Source organism: Lepisma saccharinum, chromosome 28 (assembly GCF_977018435.1).
Source record: "Lepisma saccharinum chromosome 28, izLepSacc3.1, whole genome shotgun sequence".
Lineage (NCBI taxonomy): Eukaryota > Metazoa > Arthropoda > Insecta > Zygentoma > Lepismatidae > Lepisma > Lepisma saccharinum.
Genome location: NC_139256.1, coordinates 9,023,196 through 9,037,202, shown reverse-complemented (window position 1 = coordinate 9,037,202; position 14,007 = coordinate 9,023,196). Strand labels below are relative to the sequence as shown.

The window sequence follows — 14,007 nt, the reverse complement described above, 5'->3', positions numbered from 1 at the left end:
GACAAACGATACGAGGATTTCACACCAAAGCGACACGGGTCATTCGGTCCAAGGCAACTTTCATACCGAAGTGACACATGTTGCTTGGGAAGGAGCCAATCAAGAGCAATATTTCACATCGTAGCGGCATGACGGGAAGCACAGGCCAGCGTTCGGTTGGTGAAAACCTCAAGCGATAAGTGTCGCGTGCCGCTTGTCGCTTTGGTGCGCAATCTCACTAAAGCAAGACACTCATTGCATCGCGTATGCGCGAACAACAGACCACGGCAACATGTTGCAAGCTATTGAGGAAATGGCCCAGTTTGAGCGACGCAGAAGCGATAAAGCGACACGTGTGGCTTATCGTGTCGCCTAGATCTGTTGTTGTAATGTGCGATTTATCGTGTCGCCTATCTGTTGTTCGCAAGCAACGCTTGCTAATAGACTGAAGGCACCATGTCGCTTGTCACTTAGTTGGGACCCTCATGTGCAATGAATGCTATTTTACAATCTGGAAGTGTGTGTCACTAGTGTGACAGTGTGAACATCCCGTGTCGCTTGTCCCATTGGTTTGAAAGTTGCCTTACACTCATGTCGATGGCACTAAGAAAGTTTTGTGGGGTTCCCCTTGTCGTTTCATGCAATCATCATTATCATCATCGCCGCGATTAGTTTAAAGCAGAAGAAAAGAGACAGTAAATATCAAAAATACAAATGCTTCAGTGTGTATATCTTTAAAAGAAATGATGATGATGATGATAATAATAATGAACCTAATTCATACACAAACATTAGTTGCCAAGAGCATTCCACGCGTATTTCTTCTCCCGTATTATTAACGAAAGTATGACGATAACTGGACGTGGTCGACTATCTAGAATGTTCGTTAATATCTTCGCGACCACTGTACCAAATATCATAGCAATTATCACATTCATAGAAATGCTTCATGTAAAAGAATCAGACGTTGCAGCGAAAACTCCATTTACTTCCATTATAAGCAGACGAATGCCTAGCACGTGTACCGACACCAGCGCCTCTAGCGGTATCATTTTCGGGTGGAACCAGCCTGAGAGCGCAGAAGCATGCCGTTTTCCACACTACGTTATTCTAGGCGCTGTAGTTCAAGATTGCAACGAACTCGGATCGTCACAAGTAAAGACGGATCCACCTCTACGTATAATCAACTTTTGTAACTGTTTAATGTTAATATACGTAGGTAGTTCAATATTTTCCCGCTCGCTTACGCTAGCATCGCCGACCGTATATAAGGGCAACCGCTTGGCTGGCAAGTTAGTTAGACTCCGCCTGCGGGCGAGAGAAGGTGTGCTCCGCTACTGCGAGAGACCAAACACCTAAAGGAGAGAAGGTGCCCTCCGCTTATGCGAGAGTCCGAGCACCATAGAGAAGTTAAGCTACACCTTCTGGTGAAAGAGATAAAAGGCCGTTATAATATTTAGTTTCGGCTTAATCCCACCTAATAATGGGAAAGTATCTCGGTTGCTTTGTAAGAAACCGGTTGAAGTAAGAAATGTGCTTTTCCGTGTCCCTACTTGTATATATGTATAGGATAATTTTAGTAAGATTAATGAGTAAGCTTCTCAAGGTAGCTACTTATTATTGTTAACCCTGGGTAGTTTTGTTTTTAAAACGTGTATATATATTATTTTTGTTAAGGAAATAAACTGGAATATAAACTTTCATCACCTGTTGTTCTGTTAGGTAAAAGCTATTGGTCCCATTTCATCTGAAATCTTTGGAGAAGCTCTATTAACACCCGATCCCTGAGAACTATGGAGTCTCATCTCTCGCTGAACAGACAGTTAGCATTATGGGTAAATTTATGCACATTACGAAATGTTGTTGTTCTCCGCAACGCGCTCGTCGTGCTGGTGCATGTCTACGTCGACGACGGTGGAGTGAAGGCCATCCTAAGCGGAGGATGTTGCAACCTGAAGGTTAATGGTTAATTTTTCTTCTGTAATAATTTTTTAAATGAAGAGTATCATCTGTGAAACAGCTTTTAATATCTCTCTCTTTCTATCTTTCGGTCTTATTTTTTTCCTCATTATTTCATTCTCTCTCTCTCTCTCTCTCTCTCTCTCTCTCTCTCTCGTCTTTCCTCTTTCTCTCTCTCTCCTCTTCCCTCTCTCTCTCCTCTTCTCTCTCTCTCGTCTTTTCTCTCTCTCTCTCGACTTTTCTCTCTCTCTCGTCTTTTTTCTCTCTCTCTCGTCTTTTCTCTCTCTCTCGTCTTCTCTCACTCTCTCTCTCGTTTTTTTCTCTCTCTCTCGTCTTTTTTCTCTCTCTCTCGTCTTTTCTCTCTCGTCTTTCCTCTTTCTCTCTCTCTCGTCTTTTCTCTCTCTCGTCATTTCTCTCTCTCTCTCTCGTCCTTTCTCTCTCTCTCTCTCATCTTTTCTCTCTCTCTCTCTCTCATCTTTTCTCTCTCTCTTGTCTTTTCTCTCTTTCTCGTCTTTTCTCTCTTTCTCTCTGTCTTTTCTCTCTCTCTATCTCGTCTTTTCTCTGCTCTTTCGTCTTCTTCTCTCTCTCTCTCTCGTCTTTCCTCTTTCTCTCTCTCTCGTCTTCTCTCTCTCTCTCTCGTCTTTTCTCTCTCTCTCGTATTTTCTCTCTCTCGTCTTTTCTCTCTCTCTCGTATTTTCTCTCTCTCTCTCTCGTCTTTTTTTTCTCTCTCTCTCGTCTTTTCTCTCTCCCTCTCTCTCGTCTTTCCTCTCTCTCTCTCTCTCTCTCTCTCTCTCTCTCTCTCTCTCTCTCTCCCCCTGCCTCACTTTTTACCATCCCTATCTGTCTTGCTCAGATAGGGACAGATGTGTTGTGTTGCTTCAACCATAAACCTTCGGGTTTAAGGCGACTAGTTAGTTAGTACTTATATGCATATTTCTCAAATTCACGTCCATTTCATCTCTCTACCTCATTTTCTCTATCTTTCACATCCTGTGATCTTTAATTCTCCATTTTCTCTCTCTTACTCATGAATATTAAATTATGGACTTCCTTGTCATTGATTTTCGAAGCCGTATCAAGAACACACATAACAGTGTTCCGCTTACTTCCATTCGCCCTTTACAAGACAAAAGTTTGGTGAAGTTGGGCGGGATGGAAACCTGGCAAAACCTGAAGAAAATTCATATCGCAGGAGCCTCACTTGACGAAACATAGATGGCAGTGAAAAATTATCGGAGCCTCTCAGGGAAGTAGGGGTACACGGGGGAGGTAATCCTTCATTTAATCAACCAAATCTTTTGTTCGGTTTCGTCCCGAGTCTAATTAGAGACAGACAGGGTTTTGAAGAGACAATTATCGGGTAGCTAGGATTTTAATTATGACTCCGACGTTATCAAGCGTGGTTCAGACGCGGGGGGTGGAGGAGGAAAAAAGGGGGAAGGAACGTAACAAACCGAGAAATCGCTCGAAACGTCATCCTAATCAACGTCTTTGGAGGTTCTCGATGATTTTTCGCTCGTTTCTTTTGCGTTGTTTACGATGCGGCGACAACGCTTCAATAAGCTAAGAACCTCTCTTATTACCTTTAATGTTTTGATTTCACCACTCGAGCTTATTCGTATAATTATCTCTTGACTCGATCTTCTCTTCTTTTTAGTTATCGTATTCATTTATTGAAGAGCATCAATTATAGTAGTCCAGTAAAAATTCAGCAGTTTTATACAGATTTTCCGAGAATGTAATGTTTTTTGAGTAGCGTAATTTGTACTATGAATTGAAAGTCATTATAACAGAGAAGTCAGTTTTAATCTATATTATACAGGGTTATTCAATATTATTTGACCAAATTTAGTTGATAATTCTTATTTCCATGGCTATATTTGGGGTGTAAGAGGTGACTTTCGCCGAAGGCACCCAACAGTCAATCTCCCTTATACGTAGTGTAACCCGGTAATTATAATGTTGCAGGCCAGTGGGGCTCGTGTGTGTCGTTCATATACGGTTTTGATTGTATCATATCTACCTCATCTTATCAACGTTTATCCCCATTACCACAATTGGCCAAAAGTGGAAGATAACCTACGTAAAATTAGCTAAATTAAAAGACAGCAAGACTATATTTAATGAAATAACAAAGCTATCGAAACTAAGTAACTCTCTAGCCTTCTTAAACCCGAAGGTTTATGGCTGCCGCAACAGGAGCCTGTCCCTATCCTGGGCAAGATCAATCCAATCTCTCCCATCCTTACAAATTTCCTTAGGTCCATCCTACAGGTCTCTTACCATCAGGTTTTCCAACAAGAATCCAGTAAAATCTTCTTTCCTCTCCCATTCGTGCCACATGGCCCACCCACATAAGTCTTCTTGATTTAATCATTCTAATAATATCTGGACATGAATACAAATTATGGAGTTCTAAATTATGTAACCTTCTCCACTCACCTGTCTCCTCGTTCCATTGAAGTCCAAATATTTTTCTAAGGATTTTATTTTCAAATACACTTAATTTATGTTCCTCTTTTAATGTAAGGGACCAAATTTCACATCCATAACAAAGCTATCGTGGAAGTTTAAAATTACTTATTGGAGAGCAGTCTTCATTCTTGGGTCTGGGCGAACATTTTCTCTAGATGGCAGAAAATAAATGGTCACCAAGTGCGCCAGATCTAACTCCGTTTTATTTCTCTCCTCTTAAAAGAAGGAATGAGATGTTCCTACTTAGCTCGTTGTCCTTTGAAAAGACCTAGGAGCGAGTTGGTTGAGAATCCTCTGTCCGAATCGTACGCGAGAAAATTGGGGAGGAGCATGTAACAATTTACAGATGGTCGCGCCGTATGAGCACATATTCAGAGCTTCCTGTACAGTTTCAATGTGGTTTGATTTAAGAGTCCTAATGTACTTTCTTTGTCCCTCAGGCTCTCAGAAACCGAGCACGGAAAGCCAGAGCTGCTCGGAAACCACACGTGTCGGACATCAAACCCGGATCTGTGATAGAGAACATAGCGCAAACACGGAGGCTAGCGGAGACGACGCTCGGAGGCCCCCCCACCACCACCGCGCAAGGCTCCTCGGTCAAGGAGTCCACGCTGGAGGACGACAAGCCCACAAACACGGGCAGCGGGAGCCAGGTGAGTATTATCTCTTATTTATCTCCAGTAACTGAGATACCCATATCTCCAATTACAGTGGTCCGCATAGAACCCAAAGTGTGTCGATTCACACAATATGTTGACTCCTATAACACATTAAAGTGCATGTACTGTTAGTGATTCCCATTAGATGCATCAAATAATGCGCAGAAATGCATCAAAGTGTACTTTCATCAGCTGCTGTTACGTAAGATCTGGCACGACAATTTTTTTAAAAAAATATTACATGTTTAACTCTGTCAATTGATGCACTAACAATGCATCAACCTGGGTTTGATGCATTTTCCCGTTCTGTGTGCAATACATTTCCGTGTTTGTACTTGAACGCAGTCTGTTACTTTAACACAGTTACTTGAATTAATAAGTAGTTAATAAGTAGTAAGAGTTACTTGGATTAATAAGTAGTCAATGAGAAGTAAGAGTTACTTGGATTAATAAGTAGTTAATCAGAAGTAACGTTCTAAGTTATGATGAGACATGTTTATAAAATATAATGCAATGTTACAGGTCATCTTGTTTTGCAAACCCTAGATAAGAAATTGTTACAATGTGTCGTATCTACCAACACCTGCAGATAAATGCGCTGACTTAGATAGTGCTGAAAAACTGTTATAAATACAATATGTTTATTAATGAAATTATTATCGCACAATAACATGTTTAAATTAAGAAATTATAATATTGAAGTTATGTAGTAAATGTTGTTCTAATACAGTAGAGCGTCGATTATCCGAAGTAATTGGGGGACATGGGTGTTCGGAAAACTGGTTTGTTCGGATAATCGAACTGTACATGTTTATTTGCCAAAAAGAAGTACTGTACAGTAAATTTATTAATAAAAACAGGCATCTCTTTAAGTATTACAAAGTAACGTACAAAGGCAACTTTAGTAGGAATATATAGTATGTGGTACAGTTTATTAAACAAAAATATGTACATATTACATACGCATTTTGCATGAACAATACATACACCGACAGAAGTGTGCTGATTGTTGAAACACAGCGACTGGCGGCTTGGCCGGTCAGCAGCGCCTTATGAAGGCCCCATTAGAAGCAATGTTCCGCCAGCGGTGGCTCAGTGCGGCGACTACTGTGGGAAACTTGGTTTGGGAGTGAGGGGGATGATGGACGGTAGGGTGGGAGAGTAACAGGTGCGAGCGAGTACACAGTTCGGTTAAGCGGTCGTTCGGTTGACCGACGTTCGGATAATCGACGCTCTACTGTATATAAATATGAACATCTTAAATGTACAAGAATTCTTTAGAAAACATTATTAAATCCTACTTTTATGTACATTTGAAAATAGAAGTATGAATTTGAAACTTTGTTTTTACAATATTTTTATTAAGTACAACTGAATTCATGTAATTACTAATTTCATTACAGGCTAGGTTATTGAAATACTTAAGTTAAACATTAAATGCAATATAGCACTCTTAAATGAAAATAAAGAATGTACATAATGAAGTAACATATAAGGAAGACAGACTTTAAATTTACTAGGTACTATAAAGGAATTCTTAGCTTTATTGAAATAACAACGCTATGGAAACCAACCTTCCATGAAACAACAAAGACGCAAGGATGAGTAAAGCTGAAGTTCTGATTCGAACGCCATTTTACTTCAAAGAAATATGTTTTCCTCTGACAACCATGTGTCAAGTCCACGTGGAGCCCAGTAAATTTTCCCCTCAATTCTTTCCCACCAATAGTGTTCGTTTTAGGAAATGACAGTACTTGTCAAGTCCACGTGGAGTAAATGGGATGTTGCCAAGTCAGTTTCTTTAGATATTTCATAACGTTAGATTGCGATTATCTTTGATAGGTTGTGTTATTGTGTTGTGCTACTTCGTCGAACGTCGTCGCAGTTCGTGTTGGATGTTTAAACACTGCAGATAAATGTGACAACAGCGCTTCTCAGGAGAAACAGGCGCTGGCTCAGATACGCGTCCGGTTGGCTTTCTCTCGAGCTATGTCAAAGATACCGAACTAGCGTTCGAATCAGGACTTCAACTATACGTTCAGAGCAGTGCAATGTTTGTGTATTTACTTGCACCCGCTTTAGTTCAAAAACCAACAATTTATTGTCTCCTGGGTTTAATATATGTTCCGTTGCAAAGACTGTCGCTATGCTCGCATGAGTTAACATCGAACATTTCTTCGCAGGAGGAGGAAGAAGACGTTGAAAAGGACGGCGATAGGTCACCGGGGTCGGATGACTGCCACATCATCCCCAATGACAAATCCACGGAGTTTATCCTAGCAACGGTGACGGTGGAACAGAGGTAGGTGTATGGGAAAAGTGGGAGCATTGAATTTCTTGCGTGCTAAACCTGCGTGCGTGTCAAATTTTATGTTTCTGTCTCCAGTAGTTTCCGAGGTATCGATTGGTTTCAATTGTTAACTACCACAAATAGAGGTCGCATTATTTAGAGTAATTTCACTACACCAAATTTCGTATTAATTATTTCGGAGATATCAAGCATTTAAGATGCATTCATTTTCGACTTTCAATTGTTTGTCTCCCATATAGAGACGTGGCAATCAAAATAATTTATGTGCTGATAAACTTGCATTTAATGGATCTTAATTTGTAGAAATGTTTAGTTCTTAAAGTTTACTAATTTAAAAAATATCGGTAGGTCATTTGATTCATTGTTTCCTTTCATGGTCAAACGGAACAACTAATCGAGTTTATTTTTGTTGCTATGAGCTGTTATTGCAGGCCTTTTAGTCCATCAAAGTTTGATTTTATACCTCATGTACAGGAACCGGCAGAATAGAAGCAGGCGATTTTAAAATGTGTATATAATTAAAATAATTAATGTAATGCAAGGTTTAATAATCAAAATTGCTACAAAAATAATTGCCATTTACAGCGCTTACATTATTTTTTATTTTTTTGAAAATTGTGTCCGATAAATGATGACCATTCTTTACACATTCATGTAGCCTTGCCCTCATTCGGAATTGCTGCTATATTGTTGCGAAAAGCTAACTTGAGATCACCAATTGTTGTTCAAATGGTTCAAATGTTCAAAAATGGTGGCGTTCCCTGGCCTCCTCGCTCCCCGGATCTGACGATGTGTGATTATTTCCTCTGGGGCTACCTCAAATCAAAAGTGTGTGACGTTCCTTTCTGGTGTTCGCCACTGGATCACTACGTCACGGTAGCTACCCAATCTCCTTGTGCGGCGGAGTTATGAGACTCTCCTTAATGTTATGCTACAATGAGCATTCTCAGGACGTGACGATTTGAAAAAAGAAATAGCTTCTTGTCATTTTACAAATTTAATAACACATTTCACCTTTAAACATTAACTGCAAAATAACAACAATATTCACAAACGCAATCACCTTTCAATTAAGCTGCGGCTTTTCCTTTATAACAGTGTTTTTCACAAAATTAACATCATCTGACGCAACTCACCTTACTTTTTCCTTTTCACGCACTGTTGACCCGGCAAGGGAATCAATAAAAGATTGGACAGTTCTACAAACGTTTATAAACCGGAAATGACTTCCGCTTCCGATATTGCGTGTAACAAATATACAGCAAAAATTACAAATTTAAATCAACACAAATAACAGTATTGAAACTAACAAATATATCAAACAGATATCTGTGAAATTAACAGAAAACAAATAAACTATACATATGGCCAAAATAAACAAGGCGTATCAAGTGTATGAAGACCACACACAATTGGTGATCTGAAGCTAGCTATTCGCAACAAAATAGCGGCAATTCCGAATGAAATGCTCGTGAGGGCGACGTCCAACTTGAAGGCAAAGGCTACATGAATGTGTAAGGAATGGAGGTTTCTCATTTATCGGACACAATTGAGGGGTCTAGTGAGAGAGGGAGCTATGCCACAAATCTTGAAAATTTTATTTTTTGACATTTTCAGTCTTCTCCTGCCATCTGTCATCTATCATGTGAACTACAACCATGTGGCATAGCTCCCGCTTGTTCTGCAGCAGATTTTCTGAGTTCTTGAATACGTCCTCATCAGCATCTTGAGTGAGAGAAGGAACTATGCCACTTACTGATGGTGTCTGCAATAGCAGTGGCAGAGGTTGTATTGCAGTAACCGGTGCTAGATTTAATATCAGCATTGAAGTTAAAAGATCTCATGGCAATAATGCCTTATATTCCTCCAGTTTTTCATGGTGTTTTCCAAAAACTAAAATCCACAGAAACAATGGACAGTGAAGATCCTCCAGAAGACATATGAAGTTGTCTTTATGTCGATCATATGTAACCCTGTGAACATGATTTACACTCAGGCAAAAGTATTTAAGCCTTGTTCAAAGTATTTGATGTGCTAGATTGATTTTTCCACATGGGTATACTACAACAATATACCATACATGTTCATAATAAATGGTAATTATATTGAAATTCATATTTTTCCTTTTGAATAATTTACCTAACAATATGTTCAGAAAAAAAAATGATCCTTTGTTATACAAATTATGACTCAAGGCAATGCTTTAGAAAACTCAATTTATTTCCATTTCTTGTCAAAGTGGCATAGCTCCCTCTCTCACTAGACCCCTCAATTTTCAAAACAGAGATAAATTCATGTAAACACTGTAAATGGCAATTATTTTTGTAGCAATTTTGATTATTAAACCTTGCATTACATTAATTGTTATATTTATATACACATTTCAAAACCGTCAGCTTTTTCTGCCAGTCTACCTGTAGTTCTTGAGATGTCGATAGTGGACACGGAGAGACAGACAGACTGACAAGAACTGTTTTCAGTTCTTTACTGATTGGTTGAACAGCCACGTACACTTCTGAGTTGTAACGCTCGGATTGACTTCCTGACAGATTGTTCCAACCCAGAAGCGTCCATAACTTTACAAATCGAGGGGTTCAGAGCGCAAGTAGCGAAACTCCATTCAGGACGGTTTTGAGAAAAAGACATTAAATAATTTACTACTTATACTATGCAAGGTGGATTGATATAAATCACGTTGATTTAAATCACTTTAATGAAATAATTTGTAGAATAATAAAGATTTTGTAGATATCAGAATAACTTTTGGTGAAAATACATTAACTTGTAATCATCCAGTGGTGTTTATTAGGCTCTAAGAAAGGGAAAAATATGCAATCATGGCTTGAGGCTCGTACAAAAGGAAATGCAATATATAAACTGTAAACACATTTCAATTTCTCTTGATTTAAAATTCAATAATTTTTATAGGTCTAAATAGCAAACATTTTGTATAGAGATTTATAGAAAATACTAATCATGTAAACGTAAATTCGATATAATTAAACTGTAAATAAAGATGGCAGTTGATATTTTGCAAACTGTAATTTAAAAAATGCCAAAATTCAGCTACAAATACTATAAAAATATTTTAAGTTACAATTATAGTGTACACCCAGAATGTTTTATTTTGTCTGGAAGAAAATTTACTGAAATTATTATAGTTTCATGAACACACTCAACAAACATTTCCATAGTAGGTTCATATATACAGCACCAGAAACAGAAAATTGTATACATATATTTTTTATTTGCTTTAATCAAACTGTTCATATATTTTACATGGTCGTTTACCAGAAAAAGTTTCCCTATAAAGAAAAACATATCTATATGTATGATGCCAAAAACCATACAAGCAATTTTAAGCAAGTTTAATTTTTTAATAAAAAATGTCGATTTAAATTTTTCAAAATCAGAAAACAAAACACAGCGGTGCCTCTGTGAGCAAGAATTTGAAACTTCTAGCACTGAAATGTTGATACTTCGCAGTTCTAAGTTATACATGCAACTCCATTTTTACGAAAAGTGAATTACGCCACTTGCGCTCTGAACTCCTCCTGTGTCCTGATGTTTTAAAATAGTGTTACATCTGCATTTTCGTTTCACTTGAATCACAAAATATACCCAAGACATGATAGCCTTCATATTTCAACTTTGCTGCTTTTAAAAAAGAGGCATTGACAGGGGCAAACGACCCTTATGTCGTCCGGTTCCGCCCCCTACACTCCCGCCAGCAAACATGAGAAACTAGATAAATAAATTATCTTTTGTGTGGTATTTACTAAATGTGACTGCCCCCTCCCGAAATATTCCCGCCTTCTCAGTAACATCTTTCTGGTACTGTCGTTGCCTGTAGTAAGCGTTCGTTTCTCTTATTATTCTTCATTGTTTTTCTTGTTCTCTAGGTTAATCAATATAATGAGTTCCCACAAATGGACACTCACCGGCAATAAAAACGGGACACTCATATCCTGAAATACTGGCTTCCGTGCAATGTTATTGTGTGTTGCCTACTGTATGGCAATAAGTGGAGTTAAATACTCGCAGGAAACTTTCATTGGCAACTGCTGCCACCTACGTAGAGTTATACAACACACATAAAACATTGCAGAGCAGTACTACTTCAGATCTAGGTGTCCCATTATTATTGCCGGTGAGTGTACATTCTTTCTCTGGAATCTGTGGGGCAGCGCCGCGCATAACGGCAGAGAATGGGGAGATGGCGAGTGGGCGGAGCAAAGCAGTGCAAGCGACTGGTAGCTGCTGACCAGTGGCTTATACTGAGTCACGTGGTCCTAGGCTATTAATAGAAATACATTTACCAACTCCTAAGAAATCAGGTTGCCAACTCATAAAAAATCAGGTTGCCAACTCATAGGAAATCAGGTTGCCAACATATAGGAAATCAGGTTGCCAACTCATAGGAAATCAGGTTACCAACTCATACGAAATCAGGTTACCAACTCATAGGAACTCAGGTTACCAACTCCAGAATCAGCATCATCATTTCACTGATATGAATAATATTATTTACATTTTCTCATCGATTTTTCTCCTGTATTTTATTTTGTAGACTTTAGGCTTCGCAGATAGCCTAGCTAGCCTAGAATATAAGCTCCTGCTGCAGGCGCGTTTTCCCCTCCATGCACTCCCTTCCCCTCTACTTGCGCAGGCGACTCGTTCATTTGCTCCAGAGATTCCCGAGACAGACTGTAGGACCTCTGGCTTCGGAGGTGTGCGTGTTGATATAGGCGGAAATACAGGGAAATCTTGCAAATTGTTATTTACAAAGAAACCGTTGCAACGTACTCTTCATTTCGGTTAGGCGTATTCCTGCCATTGTTGCTTCATCCGTCATTTTTGTCTATTCAAGTTTTAACTCCACATTTTATGCATGGATAGTCTAATCGGGACTACACCTGACACTGTATATTTATTTATTTCCTTCAACAGAGAAATGATCTTCTTTTACAGAAGGTAGCCAATTAAAAAACAAGAGAAAACATAATACAGTGAGACATAACACAGGTAGAACACATACACAAATATAATGTAATATAAATTACTAAACTATACTATAGAATCAGATAACACCCAATTAGCAATTTAGAAGCGCTTCACCCAAAACAATACAGAACAAGACCAAAAAAACAAAAAAAAACATGTCATTTTTATTCATATGCAGTGATATTGCTAAGTATAACACTAAATCTTATAATTTATGTTGTAAACACTTGTCTTAATATTTTTTTGTACTCATTGATTGAGATACTAAAATTAAGATTAGATTGCAATATAGATATTTTGTTGTACGCAAAGGACATTCTAAATAATGGCGAATTCTTAAATCTTTCTGTTTTAGGAATATCATAAGACATCAATTACTGCAGCCACATTTCTTTGCATTGAAACATATCTTTTGGAGAAATGTAGGGTTATCTATGATGCCAGTTATTGTTTGTGTTATCATTACGCCGTCATTCTTGTCAGATCTCTCTGGACGTGGCTGTTTGAATTGAGAATCGATTCCACCACACCAAAAAGTAGTTCCTGAAATTTCCAGGAGGAACTTTTGGGGAGGAAAGGTGCGGAGTAATACACACTCGCGAAAGAGTTCTGTATGCCGAGAGCAGGCAGCGTCCACCTGTTACGAGGAGCGGAAAACCCAATTTAAGTTGTGCGTGGTTTGGCCGGGAGATCATAGGCTCCCTCTCAGTGGAGGCTAAGCCCAGATCATAAGTTTTTTTCTTCTCCTCATCTTCTTCCCTGGACGCTGCCGTTCCCAGAACGCGGTTGCCAGGATACGTCCAGCCCTTTGTTCTGCGGGACCACTCCACGGTGCTGGCTGGCGATCCTTTGGACCAGGGGAGGCTCGCTCTTCAATCGCAGCTTAGACAAAGGCAAGTGCAGGCTCCGTCGGCAGCTGTTCTTGATGGGAAGACCCGTATGTTTTTTCCCCTGCAGGGTGCCTCGTAAGTTCTCTTACCTTTTTCAATTCTCATGGATGATTTATCCTTACTACACACAACCAAAATTACTCTTAATTTTGATGCTGTGTTTACCTTGGCATTACATTATCTCCTGTGATTGTTTGTTGGTGATTTCACTTGGCTCTCCTTTCTCTACATGGGCGTCCGGAAGGGGGGGCAAGGGGGGGCCGTGGCCCCCCCCTGGAAAATGAAAGTCAACCAAAAATGATGTATTTCACACATATAATTTCATTTTAGCCACAATAATATGTGTTAATTATTGCATGAACATCATAAATTCAAATTTAAGCAATGTTTTTTTTAGAGAACAACACTTTTTGGAGAAAATGTGCCTTGTTTGCCCCCCTCCCTGGAAAAAAATACCTTCCTTGCCCCTCCCTGGAAAAAATCCTGCGGACGTCCATGTTTCTCTATATAGATTAATTCAAACGGGGAGGATCAGTGGCGTGCCCAAGGAGGGGTCATAACCAAAGGGAGTTTCGTTCAGTATCCCTAAAAAAATTTTAAAAAAGAACAGATTACTAAAAAAAGTATACGTAACTCCCCCTTTCTACAATTCTGGGCACGCCACTGGGAGAATAAAAAAATGACAATCGGCTGACAGCAATCACAGAGCTGACTTACCAGGAAGCTCTTG

General features: G+C 39.1%; 1 protein-coding gene across 1 annotated transcript in view; it reads left to right on the top strand.

Annotated features, from left to right (window-relative positions):
• Dop2R (dopamine D2-like receptor) overlaps window positions 1–14,007 on the top strand; it is a 193,566-nt gene that overhangs the window by 156,060 nt on the left and 23,499 nt on the right. The window contains exons 3-4 of the mRNA XM_083114145.1: window positions 4,854–5,066; window positions 7,256–7,374. Of these exons, the coding sequence (XP_082970271.1) occupies window positions 4,854–5,066; window positions 7,256–7,374 (332 nt within the window). The remainder of the gene's footprint in view (window positions 1–4,853; window positions 5,067–7,255; window positions 7,375–14,007) is intronic.